The sequence below is a fragment of the Anomaloglossus baeobatrachus genome, chromosome 6, assembly GCF_048569485.1.
Source record: "Anomaloglossus baeobatrachus isolate aAnoBae1 chromosome 6, aAnoBae1.hap1, whole genome shotgun sequence".
Taxonomy (NCBI): Eukaryota; Metazoa; Chordata; class Amphibia; order Anura; family Aromobatidae; genus Anomaloglossus; species Anomaloglossus baeobatrachus.
In genome coordinates, this window is record NC_134358.1 from 387,168,486 (window position 1) to 387,187,836 (window position 19,351).

Here is a 19,351-nt window from a genome sequence, read left to right on the forward strand (position 1 = left end):
ATGAGGAGGCAGCAAGTAGAGCTAGCCGGAGGAGAAATTGGCAGTGTGAGGGTAAGTGACCCCCTCCCCATTGTAATACCCCCAAGAAGTGAAATGTTGATATGGTGTCGGGCAGCAATAGGCCTCAAGGGTCAGGATTACCATGCCTTGGTAGAACCAGTGTATTCAGACAGTAGGCCTGGAGTCCTGATAGCCAGAGGGGTAGCGGACGTCCGCAAGGGGAGAGTGCCCGTCCGTGTCCTGAATTGTGGGGAGGAGGAGGCCAAATTGCCCCGGTACGCCACTGTAGCAAAACTGTACACTGTCAGTAACAATACCATTAAAGCAGTGGAACCCTTGATCCCGTCCGACCAGGCGGAAGACAATGGCTCCAAGGGGCAGCCGGAAGACTGGTGCCAAAAATTACATGTAGGCACCGACTCCACCCCCTCGCACCAAAAGCATGGGGTTTACCGGGTGGTACAGGAGTACGAGCGGGTCTTCAGTAAACACCCCCTAGATTTTGGGCAGGTGAAAGGGGTTAAACATCAAATCCCCACGGGTGATCATCATCCCATTAAAGAGAGATACCGCCCTGTACCCCCCGCACAGTATCAGTGTGCCAAGGAAATGTTACGGGAAATGAAGGAGGCTGGGGTTATCAGAGATAGTTGTAGCCCCTGGGCAGCTCCACTAGTGCTCGTAAAGAAAAAAGATGGTACAATGAGAATGTGTGTAGATTACAGGCAAATTAACCGCATTACACATAAAGATGCTTATCCACTGCCCAGAATAGAGGAGTCACTAACAGCCTTAAAGTCAGCTAACTATTTCTCCACCTTGGATCTCACCAGTGGGTATTGGCAGGTTCCCGTGGCAGAGGCGGACAAGGAGAAGACTGCATTCACGGCACCAATGGGCCTCTGTGAGTTCAATTGTATGCCATTCGGGCTCTGCAACGCCCCAGGGACATTCCAAAGGTTGATGGAGTGCTGCTTGGGCCACCATAACTTTGAAACCGTGCTGTTGTACCTGGATGACGTAATAGTCTACTCCAAGACTTATGAGGACCACCTGAAGCACTTAGCAGAAGTGTTTGAATCCTTGTCGAAATATGGCCTGAAGATCAAGCCGTCCAAATGTCACCTCTTGAAGCCAAAGGTACAGTACCTGGGTCATGTGGTCAGCGCAGAAGGTGTGGCACCTGATCCGGAGAAAGTCACTGTAATCAAGGACTGGCCAAGACCCACCACAGTGAAGGAGGTGCGGCAGTTCCTTGGACTGGTGGGCTACTACCGAAGGTTCATTGATGGTTTCACCAAGATAGCAGCGCCCCTTCAAGATCTCCTGGTGGGCCAGCCAAAGCAGGCTAAGAAGCAGAGCCCTCCATTTGAATGGAGCAGCCAACTGGAAACATCCTTTGTCCGGCTGAAAGGGGCTCTCACGGGAGAAGAAATTCTGGCCTACCCTGACTACAGCCAACCGTTTGTACTGTATACAGACGCCAGCAACGTGGGACTGGGAGCAGTTCTGTCCCAGGTACAGGGAGGCAGAGAGAGGGTGATAGCGTACGCCAGTAGGAAGCTTCGGCCCACAGAAAGGAATCCAGAAAACTACAGTTCCTTCAAGCTGGAGTTCCTCGCTATTGTTTGGGCAGTGACTGAACGCTTCAAGCACTATCTGGCATCGGCCAAGTTCACCATCCTCACGGACTACAATCCGTTGACACACCTGGCAACAGCCAAGTTAGGTGCGATGGAACAGCGATGGATGGCCCGGCTGTCTAACTTTGACTTTACCATCAAGTATCGGGCTGGCAAGAAGAATAACAATGCTGATGCGCTGTCCAGAATGCCTCACTTGCCCGAGTCTGGAGAAGACATGGATGAACTCGAAGAGATAGAGTTACCGGCTTTCCATCACCAAGGTGTGTCCCAGTGTGAGCATGCTGTGGGAGTGAAGCGCTCAAGCCAGCACGGGGTCTCGGTCAACCCCTTACTCCACCATAATTGGGAAGAAACACAGAACGGTGACCCGGCCGTGCGATTGGTCAAAGAGAAGCTAGCGCAAGCTGAGACCCATCTTGGCCCAGACGCTCCAGAGGAAGCCCAGCAGCTGTGGAAGGAGAGGGGACGACTGTTCACCTACCAAGGCAAGCTCTGCAAGAGATATGTCAACTATCGAACAAATGAACTTGTCTGGCAGATAGTGGTTCCGCAGAGAGATGCTCCAATGGTCCTAGCAGCGTATCATGATAACGCAGGACACTTCGGGTGGAAGAAGTTGGAGGCCCTACTCCGTGATCGGTTCTATTGGGTGCACATGAGAAAGATGATCGAGAAGTGGTGCCGAGACTGTGGCCCGTGTAACCTGAGGCGGAAAGACGATGCCAGCCAAAGGTCTCCCTTGCAGCCAATTGTCACAAAGCAGCCCCTGGAGTTGGTGGCCCTGGACCACGTGAAGTTAACACCAAGCCGGTCAGGCTATGTGTACGCCCTCACCATTGTGGACCATTACTCTCGTTTCCTGGTAGTAGTGCCTGTGAAGGACCAGACAGCCAGGACAGCAGCTAGAGCGTTCCAGGCATCCTTTTGCCGACCTCACGGCTATCCGGAAAGGGTACTGACTGATCAGGGTCCTGCATTCGAGGCTGAAGTGTTCCAAGAGTTCTGTAACATGTACGGTTGTAAGAAAATCCGAACCACACCGTACCACCCCCAAACCAATGGACTGTGCGAGAAAATGAACCATGTGGTTATTGATATGCTGAAGACTTTACCGCTGGAGGAAAGGAACCAATGGCCAGAAAAGTTGCCAGATCTGGTAGACCTGTACAACCACATCCCAGTGAATTCGACCAACTGCAGCCCCGCTTACCTGATGCGAGCCAGACCAGGCAAGTTGCCTGTAGACTTTGAGATGGGGACTGTGTCGCCTGAGGCGGTTCAAGAAATAGAGGATTGGGATACAGAACGGCAGCAGCGGTACCGTAAGGTCCAGGAGTGCGTAGAGAGGAGCCTGTCTCAAGCAAGAACGAGACAAGAACAGCATTACAATCAAACAGCCCCAGCAACTCCCTTAGCACCTGGAGAACAAGTCCTCAAGAAGAAGCGGAAGGCGCATAAATTGGATGATCAGTGGGAAAACGAGCCCTACACCATTATCCCCTCCAACTTTGACAATAGTAAGGTATGCCTCATAAGCAAAGATGAAGGCAAGACCTATCAAGCAATTTCCCGAGACCGCCTGAAAGCGTGCCCTGAACGGTGCAGAATCCAAAGAGAAATGGAAGGAGTACAAGGAAGTCCCCAAAGTCAAGAGAAAGAAGGGGAGATGATTCAAACCATCCTTGGAAAGTTCCCCAAAACTTGGACCCGAATAAACAATGCCATAGTGGTACCAGTTTTGACGTTTCCGCAGTTGGTCGAGCCAGAAACGGAAAAGGTTCCGGATCCACCTAAAGAATCGTCCGCTCCAGCACGAGATGACACGCCAGCAGTGGAACAGGAGGATCAACCCCCTGTCAGTGGTGAACCTGTCATACCCTTGGCGACTCTTAGATCACAAAGGCAACCATCACGCTTACTTATGGGGGTTAGGCCCACCTGTAGTGCTGAGATAGAAGACGCACCACGTAGTCAGGGGCAAACACCAGAGCTACGTAGGTCCCAGCGCAGCACTCGGGGACAACCCCCTCTAAGGTATAGGGAGTCAACTGTATAAGGGAAAGAGTACTTATTAGAATGTAAATAGTTATGCAAAATGTCTGTCATGTTGTGTACAAAATGTTTTCTTTTTCTTTGATTGCGAAAATGGACAATTGGGCCACTGGACTATGGGTGGCCAACACCTAAATTGTTCATAGTTAGCACCAGTGTGCTCAACACCCCTGAAGAAAAACCCGTCCGGCGTGCATAGAGTGGGGTCATCAATGCTCTGACGCACGCCCAGAGCCTACGTTGGGGGTTTGAACGCGGCGGGTCCCCCATGGAGCAGTGTAATGGACACCCGGCAGGGAGCCACACTGGACTCTTATAGTAATGTTTAAGGTTGTAACGTTAAAGTATTTGCGCCTCCCATAATGGGATGAAATGTTCTAACATGTCATGTTTGTTTCTACAGTCCGGGAGTACTGAATTTAACTAAGGGGGAGTGTGGCGCCCCAGGACCTGGTCGCCACAACAGCATTGCCCTCCCAAAAGGGTTAATGCTGAGCCTGGAGGTAATTGGGAGATCTATTGGCCAGTAAGTTAACACTCAACACAGTTCTCCCTCCGGCCAGCAGGGGGAGCTCTGAACCTGGAACTTCAGGGAGCATTCCTTAAGTCTGGCTGGAAGGAGGAAGTGGTAGTTAGTCTGGAGACAGGAGTGAAAGAGTGCAGACGCAGAGTAGTGCTGCCTTGTAAACTGGGGCCTAGAGCTGGGATAGCTTGGCCCAGTGAAGCAAGGGGAGCAGAGAGGCACAGCAGGGACTCTGACATCGGAGTCTGTAGTTGCCAGGGCATAAAATCCATCCCTGGTAGCTGAATCCGGAGGGCAGGAGAGCTGTAAGCCCCCTGTCCCAGAAGCAATCTGAAGGTACAACTGCATCCCAAGGGCCTGGTGTGGGCTCCAGCAGAGAAGCACCAGAGAGGGCCTGCGCAGTCTACCACACAGAAAAGGGGACGAACAACAAGTCCCAGCAGCAAGAGGGCAATTGCAAACCCAAAGTGCAGTGTCCTAAAACAGCAGAGAAAGATTAAGGAGTAGGCCTCATACTCAACTGGCCAAAGATCACCCCAGGCACTTCCAGGCCGGCCGGATCATCTTTACCATCTGTGACGGTCTCCCTGGACTAAGTTTCTGCCGAGTAAAAGAGGAGAAGGTAAAGAGACTACTGTTTGTGCCTGTTTCTTTCATTGCTTGTCGGCCCTGCACCGTGTTAGTCACGCAGCACCATAGACTTCCACAAACACCAACTGTGCCCCGGGCATTGCTCCACCTGTGGGGAGCAGTACCACCATTGCTGCCATAACACTATCCCGGAGGCCTCATACCGCAGCGGCGGCTTAATAGCCGCATACCACAGGTGGCGTCACGAACACAAACATTAAAGTCATCAGCCACATATTCTACTGACACCCACCAGGGCCACGGAGCCGGGCCCAGCCACCACTGACTACCACCGGACTAGTCCGGCCCGGCACCGGGTGTCCCACAGCCCTGGGGTGGGCGAGTCAAGCACATCATCAGTGACATCAGAGATCGCGCACTGCTGAAAACACCTGACCATGGCAGCCAATCACAGGTTTCAGTGGTCATGCTGCCGATTTGAATGAGGACAACGTCCAGTATTAGCACAAATCCTGGTAGTTGCTGGTAGATGAGTATGAGTCAATTTGTTATTTTTTGATATACTAAGCCACTGGTAACTCTGACAACCCCTTTAAGGCTCCATACACAGCTTTGGCTTTTGATTTAAATGGAATCTGTCACCAGGTTTTTCTTCCTCATCTGAAAGCAGCATAATGTAAGAATAGAGATGCAGATTCCAACGATTTATCACTTAGATTACTAGTACAGCAGTTGAGACTCAGTCAGAGTTCTTAGACGTAGCATGTAGCAGAGTTCAAAGCTAACCCCTCCACACCCAGCTCTCTGTATACATTGTCTATTGACAGAGAACTGCTTATCACACAAGAGGGTGGGTGTGGTCAGAAAACTTGGCATGAGGCAGCTAGTCTAATGTCCTAGTGATAAAACCTTTATTGTAAGTGCACATAGCTTACCAAATGATACATCACTGAAACCTGTGTTTCAGGCCCCATCTTCTGCTGCCCTGCTATCTTTAGAAAAATCCTGCTGACAGATTCCCTTTACATTGACCAATGCTCTACCAAACTTGTGGCAATGTTTACTGTACTTCTCCAAGGTAAGCAGCATTTCAATGAGAAAAATAGTGGAGACAGAGACTCCACAGATGTGAACAGTACCATAAAATCTGTTGTGCTGTTTGTTAATGGGTGCCTTTAGCAAATGTGACATTTTGGTCATTTAGTACCTACGTAATGTTTATTACAAGATTTTTTTTTACCGCAACAACCGAATGAATATTGGAAGATTTTCTTCCAGTTTTTACCTGAATTGCTATTTGAAGTAATTCTTGCAAAAACTGCATGTGGTTTTCATATATGATGCTGTTTTATATCTGTTTTTTATCTGTGTTTTTTTTCCATTTTAATTACTGAATATCAGCTTGAATTCTATTGTTTTAGTTTGCAGTTTCATATTAGAGTGTAGATTGGCCCAACAAAAAAGTGTAAAATGAGATGTTTTATATTTTCCAAAGAAATGTATGACACAATGAGAGACTAAAACTTTTGTAAATTCTTATTATAGTTACCACAGTTGAATAATTAGGAGTGTAAGACATGCGAGTTATTGGGCCACATAGGTTGTTACAATTTCCTCTATCGTCAATGCTATGTGTTTGCTACCGAGTATGTATATAAATGTACTGCTACTTCCTAATTCTCAAAAATGTCCCAAGTAAGCATAATTGTAATGCAACAGTTTTCTTGTCGCCTTCTGATCATTCTTAAAACCTAATTCCTGTTACCAAAACTTGTTTTTATTGATGTAATAAATGTTTTTGCCTTTGGTACATTACTACTATCATACCTCCTAACTTTAGAAGAACAGAAAGAGAGACAAATTATGCATTGCGCACAGTGATTACGTTTTGACCATGCCCATAATCCCAAGCTACACCCCAAGCCACACCCATTTGGCAGTGAGGGCCATTCAGCAGATGCCCCAGACTGTTCGTTCATAGTCATAGCTCATAGCAGCCAGAACTTTCTCATCTTGATGTAGTTTCACTATATGACATGTTGTATTTTTGTGTCTTTAAGGCTGTGATCACACGTTGCATACAAACTGTGGGAGGGGGGTTTTGCAGGCATCTGCATCAAACTACACAATAACAACCTTCTCTAGTTATTTCATTTTTGCTGTATTTTTTATGCCTTTTCCCTATTATTTCACGCATTTTGCAGATGTGAAGCCGCGTTTTTAAGTTTTTTTTTAGTACAGAAAAGCTTTGATTCTGCACTTATAAAAGTAACTTCAGTTTTTATATACATTTTTTTAAGCTCCACATAGAAGCCTCTAAAGGAGGCTACAGAATCTCAGAGAATATTATTATTGTGTTGTGTGGTGAGGATAGCTGCAGAAAAAAGCAGCATTTACGCTACGTGTGAACACAGCCTCAGAATTACATTTTTATTACATTTTTTTATGAGTTTAATAGAAAAAAAATTATCACACGCCATGTTTTTATGCCATGCTGTGTTGTTGGGGTCATTACTATTCCAGGGATACCAAGTATATCAGTGTTATTTGCGGATTTGTGGATTTGTGATATTTTATTATTTTAAAAAAAAACATTAAAAAATACATTATTCTAACTTTTTTTTATTTTTTTTAGTTTATTAGAAGAAAAGAAATATTTTTTTTTCTCTAGGACATAGAGATGCACTGATCTGTACAATATACAGTATAATCTGCCTGTGTGTAACTATAAAAATTCTCCCTGTGGCAGCACTAGAATCTATGGCTTAAAAGCTAGGGCTCGTGCTAAAATGTTTAGAAATTATTGGTTTGAGTTCCAGGGAGGAATGAAAACAAAAAAGATTACATATTTGGAAATATTTTACATTAAATTATAGTAGATTTATAAGAACAAAAAAATCTGACTTTTTCTTCACCTCTAGGGGCATAGAGATGTGTGTATATATATATATATATATATATATATACATATATAGAGATGTATATATATATATAGCTGAATAATCTCTTTCTGATTCCCCTGCCTGCAATACATGTCAAGATTACGAACTCCTCACAGACCTCTCAGTCCAGGCAGTGGTTAAAGGGCAGAGCTGCTGCCTATGGAGTAAGATTTCATGAGTTCTTGTCCTGGGGACACCAAAGGCAAGTTTAATTTATACAGTGAAAGAAGGAGGAGGAGGGGCCACAGAGAATATTTAATTTATGCACTGCACTTAGAGAAGGAGGAGCCTGGACAAGAGCAGTGTATGTCTGGACAGCAGGATTGGGCCCTCAAACTGGGACAGTCCTGCTGAATCTGGGACAATTGGGAGCTATGCTATTATTCCTTTACTACTGATCTGTATTCTATCTCCTACTTGTAAAAATTACTTCCTAAATTACCTTAGGACTCCAAGCCATTTTCTACAATAAGTTTTTAAGAAGTTGAGTTCCCAAGGTTACTGAACAAAAAGTCATGTCAATTGATGGACGTAGGAAGAAAGAAAGTTATCATTTTGAGCAGAAGAGGTCACGATGAAACAGAAAATGACTGCAATCATACATGCCATTGTACACCTGTTCACATATTATTTTAGCACTGAACCTGCCATTGGGCTTTATGCACACAACCATATTCTATCTCAGTAAATCTCTCTTTTGTATAGTGCCTTAATATGGCCTTCACAGACAGCCCTGTACCTACATATGCCTATGATGTCATATGAAGACATACTTAGGTGATTTTTGTTATAAGAAATAATTGTAATACGAATCATCCAATGCTATATTACAAAAGTGTACTAATTTGGAATCCATACTTTTCTGAAAGAATATCCCTGTATTATGATGTCACATGGAAACAACATATGGAAACACAAGGAATGCACACAACTGCATAATATAGAAGTAAGCCTTGTTCCCACTAGCGTATAAAACATCACTCCAATACTCATTCCGAAAAGTGGAACGAGTATAATGCGTATGTTATTGTGTATGTCATGTGAGTGCTATGATAGTGTGTAATTGTTTTCTCGCCTAGCATCCACATGCCATCCATATGCAATGCGTTTTTAACATTAGAATACTCTATGTGCATTCTTACCAGTTGTCATAAATACTAAAACATACAAATCTAAACCATAGTTAGCTAGATAGCTAGATAGATATTCCTTCCTTGGACTACATCAGATTCCCTGGACTACATCGGACCTGCATGCTTTTTTTTAAAAAAAAATGGTGCAAGTGTCGGTGAGTGTTTTTTTTTTTTTTTAAATAAAGTATTTTTTTGTGTGTTTTTTTTTTTTTAATTTATTGGATTAATAATGGGGATGTCTGATAGATACCTCTCAATTACTAACACCAGGGCTTGATGCTAGCTTTACATGGGCACTATCTAAGAAATACAGACAGATATTTATTCATAAGGGAAGCTTCTGATTGGTTCCAAATTTATTCTGCTGCAGAACAACAACCCTAAAAATACGAACCATCTTCAACATAAAAAAGAACAAGGAGTTCTGGAAGTCATGATATGGCCATCAGAGAGAACTTATCACAATATAAATAATATACTTGCATAAGTATGGACACCCTCTTATAATTGGGGTTGTGGTTGTGTTAGAATTGGCCAATAACTTTTAAACTCATATTACACAATAGTCTATACACTTCTGCCATTCATTTAAAGGGAATCTATCAACAGGTTTTTGCTACGTAATCTAAGGACAACATGCTGTAGGGGTTAAAACACTGTATTCAGGGATGTGTCATTTATTAGACCATGTGCTGCTGTTTACTTATAATGAAGGTTTCATCACAAGGAGATAATCACTGCCAAGACTACAATGCAGGTGAGCAGTTGTCTGGCCACACCCCCTACTCTGATTAGCAGCTCACCGTCAATAGACAATGTACACAGAAAACTGTGGTGTAAAACAGGGTTAGTTTTCAGAGCTCAGATACATGCTACATCTTAGAATCCTGATTGTGTCATCACTGCTGCACCAAGTAAACTAAGTGATACATCTCTGGGATCAGGGTCTCTTTTCCTCCATTATGCTGCTCTCAGATTAGGTAGCAAAAACTTAGTGACATATCCCATTTAAAGTGATTCTGGTTAACTCCATATAAAGTTTATCTATTGTAGTAGGTTTTTCCTGACATTGTAGTACTTGCATTTTACAGCAAAAAACACGGTCCATAAACAGCTTACAACACAGCAAAATAATACCAAAAAATTGTACCCCAATCTAAAGCAGCTAATCCATGGCATTAGATATACTATTGAACACTGAGAAGGTGGTCATCAATAAGTGACTTGAACAGGGCATCGCTCAAAACTTGATGAAAAGAGAAGAGGAAAAATGGTCTGGGGATCTGCCAAGACGCCTAAAGTCACAGGAGCTGCAGGGATTTCTGGCTTAACATGGGTGTGTAGATTCTTCATAATTACATATATATATATATATATATATACATAGAAAATTAGAATATACACTACACACAAAAAGTTAGGGATATTTTTAGCTTTCCGGTGAAATTTCAGGATGATCCCAAAATGCACTCTAACCTTTACAGGTGAACTGAGTGAGACCTCCTCTAAACTCTTGAATGCACATGTCCAACTGTTTAATGTTTCAGTACTTTTTGTACAACTTGCTGTTCTCTAATATGGAGCTTAATGGCAAAATTCACAACAGATGTTTGATCCATGAATCGCCAAATAAATTTTGGGATTCAATTAGAATTGGTATTTAAACAGTCTTAGGCTACTTCCACACTTGCGTTCAGCGCAGTCCGTCACTATGGAGAATAGCGCAGTCCGTTAACGCACTGCGCTATTCTCCATAGACTTGTATGGACGACGCACTGTAACGCAAGTGTCAGCGTTGCATCCGCTGGATGACGCAGCGTCGTTTTTCACTGCGCATGCTCTTTTTTTTTTTTTTATCACAAACTTTATTTTATTTCTCGGTGGCCGAACGTTCAGCTGAGTGCCCGACCGCCGGCATGTGACAGCTCTCAGCTGAGCGCTCGGCCGCCGGCATGTCAGGGCACTCAGCTGAGCGCTCGGCCGCCGGCATATCAGGGCACTCAGCTGAGCGCTCGGCCGCCGGCATTTCAGGGCACTCAGCTGATCGACCGGCCGCCGGCATGTTATAGTGCTCAGCTGAGCGCTCGGCCGCCGGCATGTGAGAGCGCTCGGCCGCCGGCTATTAAGAGCGATCAGCTGATCGTTCACAATAGTCGGCTGCCGGTACTGTAAAGAAGAAAAAAAAAAATAACGCTTTCCGTTATTTTGTACGATCTGTAGCATTGCGTTGTGCCACTATATGCAACGCATCCGTTGCATCCGTCACACAACGCAATGCTACAGAAGCCGTCCAACGCAAGTGTGAAACTAGCCTTCCTCATCATGCTGCTCACATTTTCATCATGAGACCTAGATGACACCTAACAATTGATCAACAGTACTTCACCATTGCAATGCTTCATGCAGGATGTTCTCAGACAGAAGTATCCACTGATCTTAGAGTGTCACAGAGTGTCATCAGCATGTTGCAACAAGGATACAGAGAGACTGGGATAGTCACCAAAAGGCATAGAAGTGGACGTCTTTTGGCCACATCCCACAGTAATGACCTCTTCATTGTGAACAATGCCCTACAGAACTGGATGTTGGATGCCACACAACTCCAGGCACATTTAAAGGAGGTGAGAGGCACTCAAGTGTCAGGTTAGACCATTCAAAACTGTTTACACCAGTGTGGTCTGTGTGCTAGACGGCCTGGAAGGGTATCTTACCAAACCACCAGGCATAGGCGTCATCGTCTTGCTGGACAATAGACCAGTGAGCCTCAGGGCTGTTCACTGATGAAAGTCGATTTTTGATGAGCAGAAATGATGGCTGGCAACAATGTTGGAGACATCAAGACGAGGCTATACATCAGCCACTGTTGTCACCAGATGAGCCTTTGGTGGTAGTAGTTGTACAGTGTGGGTTTAGGTCTGTTTAGGTGTGTTTAGTCAATACAGAACTGCCCTACATTTTGTGAATGGTACAATAACAAGCCCTTCTACTTAAATAATATCATTAATCCAGTCATTGTACCTCTGCATGAACAACACAGGGATAATTTCATCTATATGGACAACAACGCTCCAGCTCAATGAGATTTTCATCATTAGGAAATGGCTGATAGTGACTAGGGTACCTCAAATTGAGGGGAATGCACTTTCTCTAGACCTGAACACCACAGAAAACCTATGGGATCAGCTAAGTCGCCATGTAGAGGCTCATAACTCTGTACTCCAGAACTTCAGTGACCTCAGGGCAGCCCGTCAAGAAGAGTGGGATGTCATGCCTCTGCAGACAATAGCTCCAATTGAGAAAGCATGAGATGTCATTGTCAAGCTGTAATTGATGCTCAAGGCCATTTGACAAGTTATTGAGACATTGCCATTTTTAGGGGGTTATACCCACCACTGTTGTTGACTTTTGATTCAATAAATTGTACGAGATGAGGGAATCACCCTTGACTGCTTCTACTTAAATGTCCAACTTTCATGATAAAAGATCACTGTGGCATGAACTTTTTACATTGTACATAAATTTCACCTGAAAACCAAATATCCTTAACGTTTTGTGAGTAGTTATATATATTTACACACATATTTGTGTGTTTTGCAGACGTAAAGCTGTTAGAGCAGTAATAGTGTGTAGTCTGAGATACCTGGGCATGACAGACCTCATCATGCAACATTAAAATGAATAAAGGTTGATCCAACCTTGCTGTGTGCAATAAGCTGATAGCACATACAACATGGCTGCACTATGTGTCATATTCTGTTTTGATCATTAGATAAAGAACTAATTCAGTGCTATACCCCAGTTTGGCCAAGACCAGGCTGCTTTATGAAGCATGAGGTTAATGCACACTGACAGCTATTTGCTCCCCTTCATACCTTAGAGTGCTCTGTCTGCAGGCTGACAGTGGCTGTTGTTGTGGAATTAAGGCTCCATTTAACAGTATATTCCTAAACAAACGTGTAGTAAACTATTTCTAAGGTTGTGTAAACCATTCTGTTTTGAAAATAATTGCACATTATTGTAGCTTACTTCTCCTTTATAGGTGTCGCCATTGAACGTCTAACGTATCCCTAGTGACAAAGGGGATATTTCAATAGGAAAACATTAGTCTGATTGCCACATCTGCTCCTTACTATGGTCAATGGCCAAACCCAATAAATAGCACTTACAGAAAGATAGACAGACCACGAAGGCTGCACGCCAAAACGCTTACCTCCAAAAAATGTAAGCTAATAGATTATAATAAGTAGCACCATATATTTGATAATATGAACCAAGCACCTTATTTTTCAGATTCTAAGATGCACTTTTCCTCACAAAAATTTGGGAAGAAAGTGAGGGGTGTGTCTTATATTCTGAATCTAATGGACTGGGGTGTTGGAGGAGGGTCGCATGAGGGAATGCTGTGGCGGCTGGGCTGGTACTGCGGCGGCTGTACAGGGTCTGCTGAGGCTGTGTGGGTCCTGCGGCGGCCGGTGCGGGGTCTCCGGCAGCTGGTGTAGGGTCTGCAGCGGCGGACGCGGCTGTGTGGGGTCTCCGTGGGTTTGACTGGTGCTGCGGGCGGTCGGTGAGGACTTCAAATAATGCCTCCCAGAGTCGGAACTCCCACCGCCCCTGCCTCCTGTGACTCCGCTCCACAACCACTGCTGCCTCCTTTGGTAAGACACCAGCAGATTATAAAATGGACCATTTTTTTTTCACTTGTTTTGCTCTGAATTTGGGGTGAGTCTTATAATCCGATGCATCTTATATACCAAAAAATATGGTACTTTATATAAACTATATTTTAACAACATAAGACATGGACACATTTAAAAAGGAAGATGTTCTACCTGGCTATGCCTCCAGCCCCAGCCTGTCTGCTCCTGTGTCTGTCCTTGCCCTGAGGGTCAGCTGCCACAGTACCAGTCCCCACTCGGGGAGTAGCACCTGGCATCCACCTCGTGGTGAGCTCTTAGTCAAGCCCCTCCCACAAAAAGGGTAGGCCCAGGGTTCCCCTTTAGTCCAGTGGGTCCACTTCACCATCTCCAGCAGCAAGTATTACATTATCATTAAACTGCCTGACAGCCTTTCTTGTATCAGTGTGTATACAGAGATAACTGCCTATCAATGATTAGGACCACCTAATGGACTGCTCAGCCCAGAATATCTACAAAATAGAATATCCATCTGTTTAGATCCTTGTGCTCCCAAGCTGATGCCTATAGATTGGTTGGCAGGTTCACTGTTATATGAGATGGATGGATGGATGGATGGATGGATGGATGGATAGATAGATAGAACTTTTCCATGCAACTCACTGCATTACTTTGAATTGCAACAGTCAATTGACAGCATAAACTGGAAGTGTCATTCTACAAGGTTTGCATGTGGTGCTTGTCTAATAATGAGAGATGGTGAGAATCCAGTGTATACCTCTCAGGGTGCTACTGTTCGCGAGTATCTGTGATGATATGGATAGCTGTTCCCCTTATGAAAATAATAATTATAATAATCTATTTCTGCTGTAAAGAGTTAGAAGCATAAAAAAAGGAATTTAAAGAGATTAACCATTGATGATAACATTTTACCGATCTACAGGATAGCTTAGATCTACGAAGGTCTGTCCCCTGGGACCCACAACGATCGGCAGAAGAAGGTACTTATATGACTGTTAGAATGAAGCGGCAGTGCACATCTCAGTACTCTGCTCTATTCATTCCTCTATTCATTCTCTATGAGGCTTCCGAAAAAAAGACAAGGGCAGTGTTTGTCAGCATGTGCACACTGCCACTCCATTCTAAGAATAAAAGTGCATCATTCTGCTCATTGGTATCTTCCCTGAAGAACCCCATAAAAATACATTGACCAGAAGTCTTGATCATCACAGCACCCTCTCTAAGGCCTCTTTCACACATACGTGAAAAACCACACACGTTTTTCATGGATGTGTCAGAGGTGCGTTTTGCCCTCTGTGTGCCGTGTGTATGGCACACGTGTGTTCTCCGTGTGTTATCCGTGATAACACACGGAGAACGGGAAGTTTCTACTCACCTGTCCCTGGCATCGCTGTCCGTGGTGCTGATCTACGGTCTCCGGTCCTGCCGCCTCACCGCTGCTGCTTCCGTCACAGTGAAGTGAATATTCAATGAGCATAATGAGCGGCGGTCTGCAGCAAGTGACAGCAGCGGCAGAGACAGGAGGGCTGGAGAAGGTGAGTAAAGTTTTTTTTTTTTTCTCACAGACACATGTCTTCTCTCTGAGGCGTGTCACACGGACAACATCCCTGTGGTCCGTGTGTGTTACGTGTGACACGTTTGCGTTCCGTGTGACACCCGTGATGCCGGAGAGAAAACGGACATGTCGGCGTGAGAAACACACGGAGACATGTAAGTACGGAACGGACACACGTTCCGTGCAAAAATACTTACGTGTGTCCATAACCATAGGAATACCTAGGACTTCGTGTGTACGTGTCTCCGGTATAAGAGAAAACTGCCAAACACGTACCGGAGGCACGTACATGTGAAGGGGGCCTAAGTGTCAGAGCATGCTCAGTGTGAAACATCACAAAATCAGGCAGTTTTCTGTTTAAGGCTGTGTAGACACAGTGCATTTTTATATTGTTTTTGATGCCAGCAAAGTCAATGAGAATCCTGAAGTTTAGTGCACATGTTGAGGGTTTTTTTCCTTGGATATTTGGTGCAGAAAATAATCTTCAGCATGTCAATTCCTTCAGCAGTTATGTTTGTGTTTTTCCCAATTGAAAGCAATGAAAAACTCATGAAAAAATGCATAAAAAATGCATAGAAAAAAGTGGCAAAAATGCATCAAAAAAGCCACAAAAACATAAAAAATGTGGCAAAAACAAGGTTTTCCTGCCAGGAGATGCAGAAATGGTGCAGAAATGACCAAATACTCAGCATGTGCACATAACCTGAATGATGTATCTTGCCTTTTATATGCACTTTTTTCAATGCAATCACCAATAGAATAACTATCGATTAACTATCGATTAAAAAAAATAAATAAATAGGGTGGCAATCAAAACCTTTTCCCTCACCCTGCATACTATTCAACTTGGCACATATAGGAATCTGTAGTGCTACATCAAACAGCCTGAATTCTGAATTTTTTAGCAACAGGTCTGTTAGAATGGTTATGCTGCCTTTTCTGACAATCAGACATAATGTAATAATGCAGATAGCTAAGCATCCAGGAAAAAAAGGAAAACCGATGGACTTATTGTAGGTCAACAAGAATAAAGAATGGATCCTATAAGATAATAAACAATGATGCCAGTGTGACCCAAGAATATCATAATGTACAGTCACCTGATGGTAAAATTAGTTAAGAATGTAACGGAAAAAATTAATTAACAAATGGGGACGGCACCACCATTAAATATATAAGGTAATGCCCACTTTTTCCCATGTGTTGTGTTCAAGGAAAAAATTAATTAACGGTGAGAAGTGATAAATGCAGACACTTACTGTCACTGACCCTAACCTCCCCACCTATACACATACTACACATACACAATCCCGAGTTCTAAATCTATACCTGCATAGCCTCCACCTGTTAACACCGCCATGTTTGTCCTATAGTAATGTGTGACATATAACTTGGAAACTACATTTGACCAGTTTATAAAAATGGGACCCTTAAATAGTCAGCTTATATATGTTTAAGGAAAACTCTTTGCATCAGGAATGACACTAATAATTTATGATAGGGATTGCTCCACTATGACCTTCAGAGTCTTCAGTAATAATCTTGCCACCACCATGACAAACTGAGAATACAGAATGGACAAATAGTGTAATATATGTGTGTACATAAATGACACTATACATTACACTATATGGACTCTGCCTAATATATATATATATATATATATATATATATATATATATATATATATATATATAAGGTCTAGGAGGGACGCAATGCTGGACAGGTGTATTCTGAGAGCAAAGCACATAACCTGGAACTGCTGACGAAACTTATTTTATGCTTTTCATGCTTTATGGCTGAAGGAATCTTTCACACGATGGCCAAGTCATGAGAAGGGTCAGTAATGGTGATGAAAGGACATGTAAAGTTGGCAGAATGGAGATGCAGCATAAATTTATATATGAAGACTAGTACTTACAGTCCTCGGAGACGCAGCCAGATTTTCTCAATCTGTTCCGGTTGTAGATACTTCAGTGAATTGCTCTCAAATTCTTCGATTTCCTTAGTAGGTGACTCCATGGCTATAGGTTTGTGACTTTGGTTGAAGCTCATGAAGGATGGTTACTCCGAACGAACAAATACCAATACATGCACAGACAGACACTACAAACTTCACCTTTAACAGTGAACGGGAGCATCAAACATTTTCTAATTGTTTCTTCTTTCTTTTTTCTTAGTGTTGCCTTTTTTGAGTATTTTCCAGACTATTAGAGAACGTGTGTGCTGTCACCAGGAGCTCCAGGTGTATACTGGGAGTAGCTGTGGCAGCATGCCATGATCCTGAGACTGATGTAAAGGATTAGGTTGATCTCTAGATTGAAATCACTACAGATTTTTTTGTTTAAAACGATAAGCCAGACATACAATCAGTAATACCAGCTGAAGACTCTTTATCATTGGGAAAAAACCTTGTGACAACAATCTGGAGAGTGCGGAGTAGAGGCATCTGCACAGCTTCTAATGTCTCTAGTCCTCCCATTTGCTGGACCTTGCGAGTTCTTTACTCCAGGATGCTCTGAATCCAGCCCTTGTCCCCTCCAGCTCTGAGCCTCCCTCCCCTTATTCCTTGCCTCTCCCCTCCCTTCTATCCCTTTCCACTACCAGCAGCTCCGCTGACAGGCAAGGGAATTGACAAGTGAGGGAAAAGTCATCCCATAGCCAGCCAGGAATATGCCTCCAACACATGCACACACACATACACTCTTCTCCTCTCGTGCACAGATGCACTAAGCAGGCTGCAGGAAAAATTGGCTGCTACTTGAAAGAAATGGGGGTGGGATGAAGGAAAGTAATAATAAAACTGGCTGTCATTAGCACAGTGATACATGGGAGGAGATACTGGCAAGGTGCTTGGAGCACATTCACAACAACGACCCAGCTTCCAAGGTTGAAAGTTGGCTGGGAAAAAAAAAAAGCAGTACTATCAAACATAATTATTATTTATTATTACTGTATTTAGATTTAGAGCACCATTAATTGCATAGTGCTGTACATGAGAAGGGGTTACATACAAAACACAAGTATAAATTAGTTTCCTCTCATTATATACAGCACCACCCCTTATTACATAGCATTCTCTCGAGTTTTGCATGATGCAATCACTTATAATATAGTGTCCTCTGTTATGTATAGTGCTGTCCTATTATTATATAGAATCCCCAGTTATGTAGAGTCTTGTACATTATTACACAGTATCGTTATAGTTATTATTTAGTTTTAGAGCACCATTAATTGCATAGTGCTGTACGTGAGAAGGGGTTACATACAAAACACAAGAATAAATTACATAGTTTCCTCTCATTCTGTGTAGCACCATCCCTTATTACATGTTGATATGTTGATACACTATCTATGGTGTTGTCCTAATATTATATAGAATTGCCTGTTACATTTGGTGCCATCAATTATTACATAGTATTATTATTATTATTATAATTATTATTATTTAATTATATTAATAATATTTACTTTTAGAGAACCAGTAATTCCATGGTGTGCTGTACATGAGAAGGGGTTACATACAAAACATAAGTATAAATTACATAGTTTCCTCTCATTCTGTGTAGCACCATCCCTTATTACATGTTGATATATTGATACACTATCTATGGTGTTGTCCTAATATTATATAGAATTGCCTGTTATGTTTGGTGCCATCAATTATTACATAGTATTATTATTATAATTATTATTATTTAATTATATTAATAATATTTACTTTTAGAGAACCAGTAATTCCATGGTGTGCTGTACATGAGAAGGGGTTACATACAAAACATAAGTATAAATTACATAGTTTCCTCTCATTCTGTGTAGCACCATCCCTTATTACATGTTGATATGTTGATACAGTATCTATGGTGTTGTCCTAATATTATATAGAATTGCCTGTTATGTTTGGTGCCATCAATTATTACATAGTATTATTATTATAATTATTATTATTTAATTATATTAATAATATTTACTTTTAGAGAACCAGTAATTCCATGGTGCTGTACATGAGAAGCGGTGACATACAAAACAGAAGTATAAATTACAATGAACGAAGCAACTGGCTCAGAGGGGAGAGGGCCCTGCCCATATGAGCTTACATTCGATAAACAGCAATAAAAGCAGAATCCATAGATAAACAGCCTTCCACAGAAATGAATTGTCATATGTTGTCTGTAAAATCTACAACTGCCAAAACTAAAGAACAATGTAAAATTTCCTATCAAGCAGTAAGAAAAGCCGAATTATATTAGAGAG

General features: G+C 42.9%; 1 protein-coding gene across 3 annotated transcripts in view; it reads right to left on the reverse strand.

The window, feature by feature from the left end:
* PDE1C (phosphodiesterase 1C) overlaps window positions 1–19,351 on the reverse strand; it is a 1,233,587-nt gene that overhangs the window by 773,879 nt on the left and 440,357 nt on the right. The window contains exon 1 of one of the 3 annotated variants that reach the window (XM_075315088.1): window positions 17,019–17,647. The exons of the other annotated variants lie outside the window; for them this stretch is intronic. Within the exon in view, the coding sequence (XP_075171203.1) occupies window positions 17,019–17,152 (134 nt within the window). The 5' untranslated portion in view covers window positions 17,153–17,647. Of the gene's footprint in view, window positions 1–17,018; window positions 17,648–19,351 lie in introns of those variants that run through there. 3 annotated transcript variants of the gene reach the window in all.